Source organism: Phodopus roborovskii, unplaced genomic scaffold, assembly GCF_943737965.1.
Source record: "Phodopus roborovskii unplaced genomic scaffold, PHOROB, whole genome shotgun sequence".
In the NCBI taxonomy this organism is placed as follows: domain Eukaryota; kingdom Metazoa; phylum Chordata; class Mammalia; order Rodentia; family Cricetidae; genus Phodopus; species Phodopus roborovskii.
Genome location: NW_026126418.1, coordinates 5993186 through 6011794, shown reverse-complemented (window position 1 = coordinate 6011794; position 18609 = coordinate 5993186). Strand labels below are relative to the sequence as shown.

Sequence of the window (18609 nt, the reverse complement as noted above, 5' to 3'; positions counted from 1 at the left end):
TTACTATTCATTACCAAAGGAAGTCAGGACAGGAATTCAAGCAGGGCAGGAACCTGGAGGCCGGAACTGATGTACAGACTATGGAGGGGTGCTGCTTACTTATTCAAACCACCACAGGGTGTTTCTCTGTGCTGTCATTAATAAGGTATCTAAGGTCTCCTCTTCGCATTTCCTCCCTGGTAAAGTGAAGGCTAGAGTAAATGATTCTGATTTAAAAGAAGGCACATTATGAACCTCAGTGGATCACTTTGAGGAAGACATTGCACAAAAACTACTTATTTCATAAGTTTCTCCTATCACAGTTTATGATCCCATGGTGTCAACTGACTCACATCTATTCCTCTACCAAACTGTGATTTCCTTGAAGTCAAGAATAGTAGGCATTGCTCTTTGTCTATTCAGCAGTCAGTCTTCTTCCTGGGACATATCTGATACTCAATAATTGTGTGTAGAATGAGGGAGTTAATTCATCAATTCACCACTCTCTTGGTACTCATCCTAGAGGGGAAACAAGACACAAGATGATCATGTGAGTTGCTGTGGGTTAGCCTGTCTCTGAGTGGACCCAGTGTGTTAATCCGTTATTGATTTTCCAGTCTATTAGTAAAAATGTAATGACTTCAGATAGCCCACATCGATCATCTTCTACTTTTGGAAGACAGCCAAATCTGAAATGAATCTTACAGGCAAAACCAGGATGTTAAACCCACTGCTTTCTCCTTTCCAGTTTCTAGAAATCCCTCCTCTCGCTCGCTCACCACCTGATCCCCTCCTCTATTTTCAAAGTCCATTGCTCCTCCAAACTCTACTCCTTTGCTGCCACCCTCCTATTTTCTTCTTACACCCTCCTTGTGGTTCCGCTGGTCACATTTGGACAATCCAGCATCTTTTTCCCTTCCCAGGATTCCTTAATAAGTTGCAGTTGCAAAATCCCTTCTGTCAGATTCCCCTGGGGACATTATCTGGGACTGAGGTGGCTCTATTAATAGAATAGGCTAGCAGGGCAGAGCTGGGCTTGCTCACTGAAGTAGAGACATGCTAGTGAAATTACTACAGGGAATTAATTCTTGGATAAAATGAAGGCATCCAGGCTGGATGTGAACCAGTCTGCTGCTTGGTGAACAGAATGTGGCAGCTACCAAAGTAGAACGACCTTCATTTGGCCTTCCATGTAGGAATATGAAGTCTTAGAAATAATGTTTAAAATTTGCAAATGAGTTTCATCTTTGTAGTGGCCTGCTTCAAGAAGTTATCAGGATTTAGAAATTTTAGGAAACCTGGGAGGGTGGAGAGATGGAGAGTGTTAAGACATAAGGCACATCTTTCTATGATTATATATTGTTCATGATTTAATAAAGCCATTGAAGACCAGAATTCAAAGCTAGCCATAGTCGTAGAGCCAGGCAGTGGTGACACACACCTTTAATCCCAGCAGCTATACTAGTTAGCCATAGAACCTAGGCACTGGTGGTACACACCTTTAATCCCAGAATTCTGGGGACAGAGGAAGATGTATCTCTGTTAGTTAAAGGCCACATTAAGCTATATGAACTTGATACAGTCTAAAAGAGAAACAGAGCTCACATAAAGGTGATTTCAGCACTTGGGATCACACGCCTTTAATCCCAGTACTAGTGAGGTAGAGACAGGAGTGATATTGTTTCCCTGCCAGCCTGGGCCCAGAGTCGTGTCAACCCCAAATAACACAGAGAGACAACTGTATTAGATATAAAGTTGTTGGCCAGTTACTAGCATTTCTTATTGGCTAGCTCAGTCTTAAATATTAACCCATTTCTATCAATCTAAAGTGTTTCCATGTGGTCTTATCTTACCAGAGAGAGGATCCTGATCTCTTCTCTGAAGTCCCTACATCTTGACTCCACTCCTACATCTCCTAGAATTCTCCTTGTCTCCTAATCTTGCCTATCTTGTCTTCCTATTGGCCAACAGGGCTTTATTCATTAACCAATAAGAGAAACATATTTACAGAATGACATCTCCGATCATCTTTTCTGTCTAAATAAAAAGAAGGGTTTTAACTTTAATATAGTAAAATATATAACAAAACAGTTATCAAATAAGAACTATAGTTAACAATATTTATTCCATTAACGTTTAGCAAAATTTAAAGAAAATATTTCATTATCCTATTTTTGTGAGTCTAAAGTCTTACATCTAGCTTATCTTTAATCCTACCTAAGGAAAACTATAACCATAACTATCTGTCATCAATCCATCAAAGAGCACAGAAGGATAATATATAAACTCTAGAAATGACAGAGACATTCACTACCTGGTCAGTCACCGGAAGTTCTTTAATGTTCCATCTTTGGCCCACAGGCCACAGTGTGTCTGGCAGATTCCTCAGCAAATCAGGAAACTTTAAACTGTCCACCTGTATTGGCAGTTTGTCAGTCACTTTTCTCTGTGTCCTGCAGACTGTCTGGCAGACTCTTCCATGAAGCAAGAACCCTGTAGCAATGTCCATCTTGTATCAGCAATTACTTTCCTGTGGGTCTTGCATGTCCAGTTTATACAGCATAAAGTCAAACAGTCCAGACAAAAGAAGTATCTTACCCAAATGGCTGGTCTTGCCATCTTGGAAGCAAACTCCATAACGAGTTTCTTGGATGTCCATCTTCCTTTCTGACGCAGATGGTGTTGCCAGGAGCAGTTGTGCCTCACTTTTAGGAAAAACCCTAAGCTATTTTAAATGACATATTCTGTATGTCTTTGAAAGGTTTAAAGAATATTTATCCACATCAAACACATCTCTGTATATCTAGAAAACCTAACTAACTTAACTGTAAGTTTTGAATATCATAGATAACTATTTATAATCTGTACTAAATTATACATTACATTTTAAATGAGCTATATAAGCACAATACCTAAGCAAGAGGAGAAATATACATATCATAAAATTGACCTTAAATTGTATAAATAAATGAAAATCCATTCATTTCTATACCATAATCCCCTTTTTACCTTTAAAAAGAGATTGGTTGTGATCATTAACTATTTATAACCAACCCCATTTAAATGAAAACAAACATTTATAAACTATGTTTGGGAATTTGGGCGTTGTTCTTTCCAAACTGCTTCCTGCTGGTAGGCAGTGCTGTCTTGGGGACCCTAAGAAGATGTAGAAATCTTGGCTGTAGTGGTCTGCAACACTGCCTTGTCCCAGCTGTTTTGAATGTTGGATCACCTGTGACACTGCTTCAGGGGGTCTTGCTTGATCAAACCATATTAGTCTGGAAGGAGTCCACAGCTTTTCATTTTTTGTGGAAACACAAATAGAAATTCTTTCCCCCAGTAACCTGTCCTTAGACCTAAATTTTGAAGTCAAAGTATTTTTAAAATATATAAATTGAATTAATTCAGCAGCATTGATAATCAAGTATATTGTAGCAATTGTTTCTTCCTTAGCAACTGATCAATTCAAAGACAAAAAATAGCATACAATAGCCAGACTCTGTGTATTTTCCATTTTTATGTGGCTTTTTTATTATTCTATTTCTTTTACTTCTATTTTTTCATTTATTGAGACAGGGTTTCTCTGTGTAATTTTGGCTGCCCTGGAATTTACTCTGTTCACCATGTTTGCTTTGAAATCACAGAGATCTGGTTGCCTCTCCCTCCCTAATGCTGGAATTAAAGGCGAGTGCCACCACACCCAGCTACTCTTTTTCTTTCTAGTTTTTAAAAACCACTTTATCTTGTTTCTTTTTCTCTCTCAAGCCTACATATATTTTAAAACACATTGTAAACCTTTAGTGGTTTTTATTTATCTGAATCTATCTTTACTGTAAATCTTTATCTTCTTCTGGCCACAAGACTTATCTGCTAAACAACATTGCTAAAATGAAAGACACAGTTGTTTTTAGCCGCCATTTATCCAAGATGTCGGGGTAAGTTTACCACCAGCACCAAGAGCTGTGCTCACTACCTTGGTTTACACTGTCATCCAGCAGCATGCTGCCGGCTTGGAGATGTGGTCACTGCCATTGCCAGTTCTTGTACACACCATTAAGTTGTTAGCAGGGTTTGCTGCTTATGCTGAGTCAGGAAACCTTCCTTAAAGAAGCCGTGAAAATCTCTACTTGTCACTAGAAAAACAGAGCCCAACTGAGAAAAACAATGCTCCCAGGAAGACCTGGTCATCTCTGTTATTTTGTTTTTAAAATCCTGTCTTAAGCTTTTGTTAAGTGTTAAGTGTAAGTTCTTAGTACCCACGTTGCAGGCACCATTTTATTACAGTTTTCCCTGCCAGCCTGGGCCCAGAGCCCAAATAACACACAGAGGCACTGTATTAGATATAAAGCTTTTGGCCTTTTACTAGTGTTTCTCATTGGCTAGCTCTGTCTTAACTATTAACCCGTTTCTATTAATCTAAGTATTTCCACATGGTCTTATCTTACTGGAGAGAGGGCCCAGATCTCTTCTATCAAGTCCCTACATCTTGACTCTTCTTCTACATCTCCCAGAATCCTCCTTGTCTCCTCGTTCTGCCTGTCTTGCCTTCCTATTGACCAACAGAGCTTTATTCATTAACCAATATGAGAAACATATTTACAGAATGACATCTCCCATCACACCTTTAATCGCAGCACTAGGGAGATGGATACATGAGTGATATGGCTGGGCAGAGAGAAGAATATTAGGCAGGAGGAGACAGGAACTCTGAGAATTGCAGTCTAAGGCTTGATGGAGAGCAGTGCAGTCTGCCTTGCACTGAGGATTCGTGGAGCCAGGATTGCTATTTCAGTCTGAGGTAGAGGTAACAGCTAGTGGCCAGCTGCTTTGCTTTTCTGATCTTCAGCTTGAACATGTGGGTTTTTATTATTCTTATGTTATACCTTGCTGTTCAGAAAGTGAATATTTGCTGTTCAGAAAGGGTGGAAAACATGCAATCTGTCAAGTCAGGGGCTCTATTATAGGAAGACAGACCCTCTTTAATGGAGGTAACTTAGACCAGCTGTTCTAGGCACTCCCTCAAGGGAAAGAACATGTCCCAGCTTTGATACCATTCTAGGGGATAAAGATGACTCTCCTGGCTCAGAGCTCCAGGATGGACCCTATGAATTTGATGGGTGAGGCGAAGCTAGTTTGATGAGGTTCAATCAGTGCTTACTTCCTCTGCACTTCCTGGCCCAGACTTCCTGGCAGCTGTACTGAGTTAGCTATAGTTGGGTCATGCAAAGGAGACAGGAGATAAGCAAGGACAATCACCCTGCCATGGTATCCAAGGAGATTGATTCAAGCACCCATGTGGTTCTGTAAAGTCCACGTATGCTCCAGTCCCACACAGAATCAGTCTCTGGGTAGCAGCTTCCACACTCCAGTATTCTTTAAAGCATGTCTAGCTTATCCAACTTAAGTATATCATCCATAAATACTTGACATATTGTTAAGATAATGATCTTTTCCTTTTAATGAGATTTCCTCGCTTTGTTTTTTAACAGGAAAATAACTTTAAAAGACAAAAGACTAACCCTGCCAGGCAACCTGACTGCTACAGCTTCCTCAAACCCTTGCATTTCAGATCTACATTATAGAAGCCAAGTTCATTTATCCAAAAGGGAATGAAGAAAAATTAAAATGGCACCCTCAATGCAGCACAGCCAAACCTATTTTTAAAAAGACTACACATGTTTAATATAGGGAAATTTGGTTTACAAAATTTGACTAGAAGCTGTTGGAATCTGGGGGTGCCAAGCCCATAGATAAGGAGGACTGTCTGAAATAAAACCAGGAAGAGTAAAAGCAGCTTGGAGCATCGAAAGACAACCGATAGGATGCCATGTGTGGTAGAGGCACCTTAGTGGGAAATGTGTGGAATGGGCCTCTGATGAGAAGGCTAGAGAGGCCCTCCCTGACCAGGTGTGATATAGAGCTGTGACAGAGGCCATGGAAAAAGCACAGAGGAAGGTTCTGCAGTGGGCAAGAGCTTGGGAAGGAGGGTTCAGAGAACCTGAGAGAAGATGAGAAAGGGTGGCCAGGGAGAGACGGCCAGGTAAACAGGGAATGGGGGAGGGGGAGAGAAGGGAGGAAAGAGAAACCAGGCTCTTCAGTTTTGTGAACCGTAGCAGAGATTTTTGTATTGCCTTCTTGACCAGTATTTGTATTTCTTTTTAGTTTTTCCTTTTATTGAAAATAGATTGTTTTCTCACACAAAATATCCTGACTACAGGTTCCCTTCTCTCTACGCTTCCCAGTTCCTCCCATTTCTCCTCTCTTCAGTCTCATTAGAAAAGAACAAGCTTCCAAGAGATAACAACCAAATCTGACAAAATGTAAGATAAAAAAAAAAAAAAAAAAAAGAAAGCCATCATATTGAAGTTGGAAAAGGCAACCCAACATGGAGAAAAGAGTTCCAAGAGCAGGCAGAAGAGTCAGAGATCCACTTGCACTCAGGAATCCCATAAATATAATTAAGCTGAAGGCTACAATATATATTCAGAGGACCTGGTGCAAACCCATGTGGGCCCTGAGTTAGCTGCTTCAGTCTCTGTGAGTTTGTATTAGCCTTGCATAGTTAATACAGAAGGCCTTGCTCTCCTGGTGTCTTCCATCCCCTCTTGCTCTGCCCCATCCTCAGCATGGTTCCCTGAGTTCTGAAGAGTGATTTGATGGATACATTCTATTTAGAGCTGTGTGTTCTGAGGACTTGTTCTCTCTTCATAATGTGTGGTTGTGGGTCTCTCCGTCTGTTCCCATCTGTAGCCAGAGGAAGATTCTCTGATGATGATTGAATAAGGCTCTGATCTAGTATAGCAGAATATCATTAGCCGTCATTTTATTGATACTTTTAAAAAAAGAACAGTAGTATTTGATTTTTACATTAAGTCTCTGGGTTATCTTGTCTCTGGTTCTTGGTCACCCAAACAGTGTTGGGTATGGGTTCTAGCTTGTGGAGCAGGCCTCAAGTATAATTAATCAGACATTGGTTGGCTACTCCCCCCCCCCACCATTGTTCTAGCTTATCTTTCAGGCAGGATGGATTGTAGGTCAAAGGTTTTGTGGCTTGGTTGGTGCTTATGCTCCTCTTTTGGCAGCTTGCAGAGTACCTTTCTGCACCTAAGACATTAGAATGTAGGGGTGAAGGCTCCATGGAGGCACCAGTTCTGCTTTTCCATGTTCAATGAATTGTGTGAGTGTTGTCCTTGGAGAAGGGGCCCTGCTTCCGTGTTTGAAGAGCAACCCACTGTTTTAGCCTCAGTTATTTGGGGATTTCCATAGGACCACCTTGATTGACAACTAAACTGAATGCAACCCAGTCGTGGTACTAGAAACCTCATTTGATGACAAGAGATGGCCAGTTGGGACCCCCCCCCATTATTGGAATAACTCATTGAGATCACCTTCATAATTTCTAGGAAGTTCCCACTGCATTAGGTTTCCAAATCATCCTTCAAATGACCCTCAGTTCTGTTTGACTCTCCTCCAATTTCCTTCCTCATCCCTATCTCCCCTGGCAACCCACCTTATTTTCTTGTTCTCATCCCCACCTACCCCCACCTCACCCTCAATATCTAATATGTTCCCCTCTCTCAAGGAGACCCATGAGTCCCCAGACCCCAGTCCCTTCTTCTATACTGAGCATCTCTGGGTCTATGGATTGTTGGTTGGTTATCATTTATCTTACAGCTAATATCCACTATAACTGAATAATGCCATATTTATCTTTCCTGGCCTGGCTTACTTCAATCGGGATGATTTTTTTTCTAGTTCTATCCATTTACCTGAAAATTTCACGATGTAATTTTTTAAAATAAAAGCTGAGTGATGGATGCTGCATTGTGTAAATGCACCATATTTCCTGCATCCATTCTTTTGTCGAGGAATAACTAGTTTGTTCCCAGCTTCTGACTATTATGAATAGAGCAACAATGAATAGCAATGGTTTAGTAAGTATCCTGGTGGTAGGATGAAATATCCTTTAGGTAAATGCCCAGGAGTGGTGTATCTGGCTCTTGAAGTAGATCAATTCCCAACATTCTGAGGAACTGCCATATTGATTTCCATACTGGCTGTACAAGTTTGTACTCCCACCAGCAATGGATGAGGTATTTATCTTACTCCACATCCTTGCCAGCATGAGCTGTCAGTTACTTGTGTTACTGATCTTAGTCATTCTGAAAGGTGTAAGATGGAATCTCAAAGTAGTTTTGATTTGCAATTTCCATGGTGAACATTTTTAAGTGTTTCTCAGCTATTTGAGATTCCTCTATTGCAAATTCTCTGTTTAGGGCTGTACCATTTGTAATTGGGTTATTTGATTTTTTGATATCCAGTTTCTTGAGTTCTTTATATATTTTGAGTAATGGCCCTCTATTGGATGTGGAGTTGGTAAAAATCTCTTCCTATTCTATAGGCTGTTGCTTCATCTGAATGATGGTGTCCTTTGCCATACAGAAGCTTTTCAGTTTCATGAGGTCCCATTTGTTAACTGTCAATCTTAGTGCCTGTGCTATAAATGTTCTATTCAGAAAGTTGTCTCCTGTGCCAATTTGTTCAAGGCTATTCACAGTTTCTCTTCTATTAAGTTTAGTGTATCTGTTTTTATTTTGAGGTCTTTGATCCACTTGAACTTGAGTTTTGTGCAGGGTGATAAATATGGATTTATTTGCATTCTTCTATGTGCAGTCATCTAGTTTGATCAGCACCATTTGTTGAATATGCTGTCTACTTCCCAGTGTGCATTTCTGGCTTTTCTATAAAATATTGTGTGACCATATGTGCTTATATTTATGTCTGGGACTTTAATTTGATTTCATTGACCAATATATCTGTTTTTATGCCAATGTGGGTTTTATTACTATAGCTCTGTCGTATAGATTGATTTCAGGGGTGGTGACACCTTCAGCAGTTCCTTTATTGTTCAGGGTTGTTTTAGCTATTCTGTGTAGTGAGGTACTCCTTCTGTAGCACTGACCACGCCCATCGCTCCACCCCCAATGGGCGTGGTCAGTGCTACAGAAGGACTATTCTGGATTTTTGTTTTTCAATGTGAAGTTGAAAATTGTCTTTTTAAGGTTTGTAAAGAATGGTGTTAGGATTTTGATAGGGATTGCATTACATCTTTAAATTGGTTTTGGTAAGATGACCATGTTTACTATGTTAATCCTACTGAGCCATCAGCCTGGGGGAAATCTTTCCTTCTTCTGATACCTTTTTCAACTTCTTTCTTCAAAGACTTGTCATTCAAGTCTTTCATTTGGTTAGAATTACTCCAAGATATTTTATAGTATTTGAGGCTATTGTGAAAGGTGCTGTTTTCCCCTATTTCTTTCTTAACTCACTTGGCATTTGTATATAGGAGGGCTACCGGTTTTATTTTTTAGTTTTAGTTAATCTTGTATCCAGCTACTTTGCTGAAAGGATTTATTAGCTGTAGGACTTCCATAGTTAAAAATTTAAGGTCACTTATGTATATATCATATGAAAATAAAGATACTTTGACTTCTTCCTTTCCAATTTGTATTCCCTTGATCTCCTTTAACTGTCATATTGCACTAGCTAGAACTTCAAGTACTATATTGAATAGGTATGGAAAGAATGGACAGTCTTGTCATGTTTCTGATTTTCGTGGAATTGCTTTTGAGTTTCTCTCCATTTAATTTGATGATGCTTTATTATGCCCCTTGTATCTGTAAACTCTCCAGGATGTTTATCATGAAGGGGTGTTGGATTTTGCCAAAGGCCCTTTCTGCATCTAATGAGATAATCATGTGTTTTATTTTCTTTTTGTTTGTTTATGTGGTGGATTGCATTTACTGATCTTCAAATATTAAACCATCCCTGCATCTCTGGGATGAAGCCTATTTGATCATGGTTGAGATCTTTTTTATGTGTTCTTGGATTCAGTTTGCAAGCATTTTATTGAATATTTTTGTTTCTATGCTCTTAAGGAAAATTGATCTGTAATTCTCTTTTTTTGTTGGGTTTTTATGTAGTTTGGCTATCAGGGTAACTGTTGCCTCATAAAATAAATTTGGCAATGATCCTTCTGTTTCTATTTTGTGGAACAATTTGAGGTGTATTGGTGTTAACTCTTCTTTGAAAGTCTGGTAGAATTTTGTGCTAAGACAAGCTGGTCCTGTTTTTTTTTTTTTTTTTTTTTTTTTTTTTGTTACTGTTTTCTGGTTGGGATATTTTTAATGACTGCTTCTATTTTACTAGGGGCTATAGGTCTATTTAAATTGTTTTCCTTTCTGATTTTGTCATTTTGGATTCTCTCTCTCTCTCTCTCTCTCTCTCTCTGTCTTTCTTTCTGCCTTTTAGTTTGGGTAACAGTTTGCTCATCTCGTTAATTTTCTCAAAGAACTCTTTGTTTATTCGATTCTTTGTATTATTCTCTTATAGATTTCAGTTTACTATTTGGTGTGCTTACTTCTTTTTGTTCTAGAGATTTCAGGTGTGCTGTTAAGTTGCTAGTGAGATCTCTCTCTTTCTCCCTCTCTCTTCCTCTCCCTTCCTCTCTCTCTCTCTTTCTCTCTCTCATAGGCATTTAGTGCTCTTAGCACCACTTTGAATGCATTTCAGTTGGAAAAAATATTTTTACCATGGAGGCAATTTTCATCTTCGTACATTGATAAAGTGGTGGCCAGTTTTCAAGTTTCTATGCAAAGGAGGGTAGGACTCAGAGAGTCTAAGAGTGATGTTAATTCACTAAGATTTGCTGTGAGTGCATTTCTCATTCTGTGGCTTAGAGTAAAATTTATGGTTTAGTACCTTTGTTATGAAGGAAGATCTATAAATTAGATGGAAATTCTCAAAAGTGTGCATCTATTTCATTGAGTAATGTCACAAAATCGTGGGAGTAATTCAGATTGTTACTTCAATGCCATTTTTATAAATTTAAAACATTTTATGTTCTGAAAAGGTTTATTTTTATTTTTCTGTTTCTTGGGTTAGATTATTGTGACCGAGTAAGCTATTATTTATCCCTGTATAATATTTATTTCTTGTACCTCTGTCTCTTGTTCTTCTCTAATAAAGTAATTTTATAGGATATATAATTTGTTTTATAATGAATACAAGGTCATTTATTGTACAGAGAATCAAATTAGTCAGCAAATAGTCCTACTATTATAGCTTCAAAACAGATACTGGGAAGAAAGGAACATAATCAGTGTACTTAGTTTAGAAGGTGGAAAAAATGTATGACATGTTACAAATAATTTATTTTATAAATCTTCAAGAAGATGTGTTTAAAGGTCTTTCTTTTTCTTGATATTTCACCTCCTGAACACTTGCATCTTAGCAGGTAGCCAATCATGGTTTAAAAGTCTAATTGTTGATAAATGATTAAGGCACATAAAAATATTAATATCCACTATTTACCACCATATTATTCTAAATGAATATGGCTTCTTGCTTGAGGGTCCTAACAGAAGAATACCAATATAAATCATCTGTACATTGTCTTGTTCTAAAGAAAGCAGTTATATTCTTATATAAAAATTGGTTAAATAATAGTTATTTTATTAAAAAAATTTCCAATGACATATGACTGTACTTATAGACCAGTGCATTCTTCAACCCTTGTCAGGGAAGCTCCTTCTTACAGTAACTGGTAAATTAACACAGAGACCCACAACTGGGCAATGTACAGAGAATGAGAGACTCATTCAGGCTCAGCCCTGCATAGAGTGTTTTTATCATGGTCCTCCACTCAGGGCTCAGGGATCCATGTGCAAAAGGGGTCAGAATGACTGTAAGAACCAGAGGTGGTAGGTGATTTTAAGAAAATAGCATTTCCCAGACACAAAAGGGCAGGTGCACACGAATATACAGAGACTGACATTGTGCACAAGGCCTGCACAAGTTTAAGCCAGACACAATCCCAGCAGGACGGAGGGGATGTAGGTACAAAGTCCCACCCCAGCCAAGAAGCTACTTGCAAGTGATACCTGCTGGGAAAGTGAAAGTCAGTGTTCTCCAGTGGAGTGACATTGGGTAAATCAAGCACACTCCAGTACAAGCCCTGTGTTCAGGAGTAATTGGCCAGCATTAATAAGGCTCCATGTTTTAGTAGCTCTAAAGAAGAGAAAGAACATGAAGCTTGATGTATAGAGAGGGGGTGGATCTGGAAATAGATGAGGGACAGGAAAGAACATGTTAAAAAATATATGGTATGAAACTCTTAAAGAGTAAAATCTAATAATAAAAAATAAAAGTTCATTGATAAATTCAGAGTCATGTGATTTGCCCCATGTATCATTCTGTATTCACTCTTTCCTTCCCATCTAGAGTTTAGAAGTTAGTCTAAGACTATGGAGGCACAGCTGAGCAAAGCACAGAGCTCCTGAAACAAAGCCTCATGTCAATCTAATGCCAAGGTGAGGGTCATTGCTGGTCCATCACTATTAGTACAAAAGGATGAAAGAAAGCCAGTCTTTCATAACACTAAACTTACCCAATTTAATGAAGTATCCCATAAATATGCAAGCAGTTCTTTTGAATGTTTCTAGAACATTCTTTTAACTTGAGCCTGAGAATAGATGGTGATTTATTTTCTTTATGGCTCTATTTGGTAAATTAATAGAGACCAATCTTGTGTTGGAGTTTTCAAACATGGGGGAGAAAAAACAGAAAGCTAAATTATGAGATTCAGATGTTTTGAGGCCATCACAGATGCTAGGCACAATGCATACTAGGGATCTCTGCAGTTTCTAGGGAAGCCTTCATAGGACCTTGGCCAGACAGATACATTTTCTTCCTCAAATATCTGACCCACTTCTGTTTTCATCAACTTATGAAACATTTTTGGAAATGGAAATCGGGGAAAAAGAAAAACAAGAAGACTAAATATGAGCTAGCAGGTCTGTTTTTCAGCCTGATTTTCTCTGTGCAGCCTCCAGCTGATCCCTCTTATAGATTTGGCCAGATGGTTTTCTTTTTTACTTAAGGTATATTTTTTTGCATGTAAAAAAAGAAATGAAAAAAGTTGAAAGAAAAAATATCCCACCCACAAACAAATACTTTTTCTCCTGGGAAAGAATACTTGGTTGGGTTAATGAGTTCACCCTTGACATTCAAAACTTGTTATAGTCTCTGTTGGTTTTATATTTGAAGATACTATGACTGCAACATTGAAGAACCAAGTTTGAAAGTAATGGAATAGTCTCTACTTGGCCACCAGCCTTGGATGGTTCCATCTACAGAGTGGTCTCTGGGCTTTTCTGATGGGCCCTACTGCTAGGATGTCCTATGAAACCTGCAGTTCAATGGTTTCTCTTGGAGTTGTGCAATGAGCAATACATATGGCTATGAACAGTAGCCAGACACACCTCAAGAAATATAGAAATAAGAACTGAGGAGGGACTGCAAATTGGCAGTGAGTGCTTTGGATCTAATCTCCAATACAGCTAAAACAAACAAATTTAGAACCTAGGGAATTTGTATTGATATATTGATTATAAAGACATTCTACTGCTTGTCTGCTTGCATTTGCTGAAACAAGCTCTTAAATTTTATTTATTTATTTATTTATTTGAGAAAAGGCCTCCTGTTGTTCAGGCTGGCATAGAACTCACTCTGTAGAGTAAAGGTAGCCCAGAATTCACAGCCCTGCTGCTTCCATATCACAAACATTGGAGAGTACAGGTATGCACCACCACAACCATTTTTTTCTTAATGGTGCTGAGGATCAAAACCATCCATGGCTTCAGGAATACTAGATAGGCAAGTACTCTACCAAGTGAGTTACATCCTTGGCCCCTGAAGCATGATTCTTTAAATATTAAAAATTAAGATGTAAAAACAAAACAAATTTCATCTGTATACCAATGAATGGTTTTGAATACCCCTTGGGGTAGGTCACATCACTTTGGAGTCACTGGCCCAGAACGAGTTTACACCAATGCCTCTCATTCAGACAAGACAACACTCTGGTAGAGCAAGGTTGTTTCCTAATGGTGGGATGTTTGTGGGTTTTCCCATGCAGGCCAGGCCCTAGCCTCACCTGCTTGTTTTCCATTGCAGAATACACAGTCATTAATGAAGCCTGCCCTGGAGCGGAGTGGAACATCATGTGTAGGGAGTGTTGTGAATATGATCAGATTGAGTGCATCTGCCCAGGAAAGAAGGAAGTGGTGGGTTACACCATCCCATGTTGCAGGAATGAGGACAATGAATGTGACTCCTGCTTGATTCACCCAGGTGAGTGGGCAACGGAACACCACAAGTTGTTTTTACAGTATCTGGGGTAATGAACAGGCACAGAGTGAATGTCTGGATTCTAGCAGGCAGCCATCCATCCAGTGCTGTGATGCCTTGGTTATTAAGAGTGACACACTTAGCTAAGTCTGACTGCAGAAAAAGGGGATTGGAAGAATTAGTATTCTTTTCAGTGATCAGGTTGTAAATCTGAGAGTTTGTTCACTTAGCAAGCAGACTGAGTAGCTTTTAGGCAGTTAGGGAAAGGACAGTGTGATGGTTTTGTTGTTTTTGTTTTTTATTTTAAAGTTTATTATTTATTTGTGTGTGTGTGTGTGTGTGTGTGTGTGTGTGTGTGTGCACATGTTCACTTGCGCATGCAAGCATGTTCACACAGAGGTCAGAAGAGGGTATTATATCTACCAGAGTTACAGACAGTTTTGACATGTGTGCCAAAACTGAACTCAGAAGAACATAATACATTCTTAACCACTAAGCCAACTCTCCCTCCATTTTGTTTAAAGACACATTTCTAGCATTGCCAGGGCTTATAGCCTGGTAGGGAAGGTGAGGAACAGGGAGCTACATTTGTGCTATGTAAGTACTGTGGTAGAGATGCTCAGGGTACCATGGTAATGGAGACGAGAATGAGGTGATGCAGAGGGAAGATATATGATGACTTATTAAGCAAGTGATGTGATGTGTATATTGAAGATGGAAGCAGCAGACTTGAGAGGAACTGGGGTACCAGAGGGGTTCAGCTGTTGACAGAATGTGCAAGGGACTTATTCAAGAGGAAGCATGAGGTTTTGAGAATTCCAAGGAGCTTACTCTGGGAAAAACAAAAACAAATTAACAAGCAAACAAACAAAAAAACAAGTTTGTGCTGTGAGACTTAAGGAAAAGGAGACAGAAAGGAGATATTAAGAAGAGCAAATTGAAAGAAGGAACAGGAGCCAAATTGGAAAGAGCCTTTTCCAAAGCCCTGCTATGGGGTTCAGGCTATTGGAGATCTTTTGGCAAAAGGTTAAAAGCAATTTCTCTTTAGCTATAGATGGGAAAAAGACCTGGAGGAGGGCAGTATGAGGGGCAGGAGGGAATTAATGAATACTGAAATGAAGGTCATAGCCTGGTGGATAGAAAGGGCTGAGAGTCATCAGAAAGTGGAATTGGCCATGGTTTGGAATTGGGTAGGAAGAACAGAAATCAAGGACAATGGATGCTGAGTCTCTCACCATGTTTCCATTGTGGCTGGCACTGAACGTTTTCCAGCATGAAATACAAGGAGCTCTTGCTGCCTTCCACTCTGACTCCCACCCCCTAGGAGGCTCATCTTGTCCCTCTAGGGCAGGTCAGATGGGGGACACTGAGACTGCCCAGTGAGTTTTCTGACGGCTGAAGAATGAAAGATCAAAACTGTGCTGGTGGCATTTCTTTCATTTTTGTGTTACCCCTTCTTTTAAAAACAGAGTAGCTTTGAAAATGAAAACAGGATTGGCTTTGCTAGAACTGCACATTTGATTTCAGAAAGGAAACTGAGCACCCCAACTCCCTATCAGGCAAGAGGGATCTGTAGAGAAATAACTAAACAATGCCTCAAGATTCCTCTATAATGTGACACTAGCCTGTGTTTGCTGTTGGGTAACCACAGGGTAGTTTCAGCTATTATAAGGTAGGGTCAGTCATGTGATAAGCAAGAAAGCTATAATCTACAGACAGGTAGCTCCCAGGATCTGCATTCCATCCTTTGGAGGTTCTAGGAGTGATCACGGGCTCAGGGGAATGAAAGATTGTGCACACACAAATCATCCTGCTACCCTGAAGGGCAGGCACGGCAAAGGAAGAAGGCTGCTTTGAAACTCCTTTTCAGAGCAGTGAGCTGATGCCCTAGCAGTCACCACTGGGATCCAAGAAGTCTCAGTGTGTGTCATTGGGAACTGCAGTTTGTCTATATTTGTAGTTTATCAACTTCAGTCATTACCTTCTTTAGCAGATACTTGATCCCATTTTAAGGCACTGAGAGTCCCTTTAGTCCTTGTCCTTCAGACATGGCCACTGGCATGATTACACTAGTTTTAGAAAGCTTCTTTCTTGGGTTTCTACCATGAACAAGTCTTTCAGATTTCATATATATTCTTAGCCCAGATCTGTGGCCAGCCATTTCTCTGAGAAACTCTTATCCTAAGAGCTCATTGGGTTTGGGGGTACTCCTGGATTTTGATTGTCATTGTTGCTAGGTACTGTGGTTTAATAAGGATCAGGAGAAACAAATAGGCCAAATAGATGTTTATTCAGGGAGAAATAACTAACAACATAGACAGATGAACACCAGCAGGTTCCTGGTCCCAAGGATGCCTACGGATACTCTTCTGTCCCAGGGTCCCCTCCTCAGACCCACTTCCCCTAGGTAATGTCTGCTCCTGTCCCCATCACCAATGGGCATGGTCAGTACCACAGGTGCAGACAAAGTGAATATCTCACTGCAGCTAGGTGTGGTAGGTTGAATGTAATTGGCCCCCATAATCTCATAGGGAATGAGATACATGTGGCTTTGCTGGAGTAGGTGTGGCTTTGTTGAAGGAAGTGAGTCACTGTGGAGGCAGGCTTTGAGATCTCATATATGCTTAAGCCATGCCCAGTATCTCAGTCTACCTCTTGTTGTCTGTGGATCAAGATGTAGCAGGTCCTTCTTCAACACCAAGTATACCTGCAAGCTTCCATGCTCCCCACCATGATAATGAACTAAACATCTGAAACTGTAGTCAGCCCCAGTTAAATGTTTTCCTTTATAAGGTTTCTGTGGTCATGATGTCTCTTCACAGCAATAGAAAGCCTAACTAAAAAATAATAATATTTTAGTTTCTTTCTTTGTGTGATATTTGTTAGAGCACACACACACACACACACACACACACACACACACACACACACACACACCTGCAGTGATGTGAATCAAGCACAGGGTGCCTGGCATATTACCATTGTGCTACATGCCCAGACTCTTATACTTTTAAGATAAGATCACTCTATGTAACTCTATGTTCTTGAACAAAATCTACCTCTTAAAGAGTGTTGGGATTAAAGGTGTGGTCAGTCTGTATATCTATGGTCTATAAATCTTTCTATCTATCTATTTGTCTGTCTACCTATCTACCTACCTACCTACCTACCTATCTCTTAGCCCTTAATTATTTATCCTACATCCACTCTTAAAAAAAAAAGAATGCATGCAAATACTCAAGTCCATATATAAAAGTACACTGTTATTCACCTCTTTGACTTTTCTCTCATGGTGAAAAACCATTTCCTATTAATATTAACTTAATTATTTATTTGCCTTATCTTATAGCATAATATAAATGTGCAAAATAACGATAGCATTATCTGTACCACCAATAATCCCACTGCATACAGTTATGATTCTTTATGGTTATTTTTGACTTTAGAATACATGCCTGTAGATGTGTATAATAAAAATGCTATACCATAAAATCAATGGATGAGGCTTCCTTTTTGGTGTTATGCCACCAATCTGATATCTAGATAGGTTAATTGGTTTCTTTATTTGAAAACGCAAGAGAATAGGCACGTGCATTTATTTCTCTTTCCATATTTCACACAAAGGAAAACATACTATAAACATCGCTCACTATCTTGTAGTATTTTTTTTCATACCAATATGTGCTGGAGATAGTTCATATCTGATAGATCCATCCTCTTCATTTCTTTTTATGGTTGCATATGACTGCATTGTGTGAATTACTATTGCTTGCTGGCATTGGTCTATTGACAGCCCTTAGCTATTATAAGTTGAGTATTTATTATCTATAGTGCTTGGGACCCAACATGTTTTGGCTTTTAGTGTTTAGGAGTTTTGTGTATGTAAGTAATAAGATATCTTGGAGGTGACACCTCAGGCTAATTTTGAAATTCCCTTATTTCTTATACAACTTATACCCATAATTTGAGGTGATTTTATAAAGTTTTTAAAATTTTTTTGTATATTATCTGTCTATGGAATTTTCTGTTGGAGGTGACATGTTTGCACACTCACACAAATCCTATTTTGAATTTAAAAAAATTTCCAGTTTAGGGATGTTCAACATGTTCCAACAACACAAAGTGTATACTCTTAAGCACACATTAATTAGTATAATTGCAGTTTATCTTTGAGGTCGATTCCTAGAAGAGAGGTCAGTGGTCAAAGGAAAACAATACATTGTTTTCTAGCTTTTGCCTATGATTTTGCTATGTATTTAGCATTCATGCTGAGGGTATGTGAGGGTATTCTTTTATCAACCTGTGTGATGAAGTATGTCATCTGGATTATATCAACCCCATATGTGGAAAACGGGATGTCATTATGGCTTCAGATTACATTTATGTCATGGCAGAAAGTGATGGTCTCAGTTTTTTGGGGCCGTGGATATAGCTCAATCA

At 39.2% G+C, this 18609-nt stretch overlaps 1 protein-coding gene across 4 annotated transcripts in view; it reads left to right on the top strand.

Moving 5' to 3' along the window:
- Pamr1 (peptidase domain containing associated with muscle regeneration 1) overlaps nucleotides 1–18609 on the top strand; it is a 90147-nt gene that overhangs the window by 16203 nt on the left and 55335 nt on the right. For 3 of the 4 annotated variants that reach the window (XM_051184067.1, XM_051184068.1, XM_051184065.1), the window contains exon 2: nucleotides 13996–14172. In XM_051184067.1, the coding sequence (XP_051040024.1) occupies nucleotides 13996–14172 (177 nt within the window). Of the gene's footprint in view, nucleotides 1–12253; nucleotides 12351–13995; nucleotides 14173–18609 lie in introns of those variants that run through there. The other variant, XM_051184066.1, reaches the window with a different exon arrangement.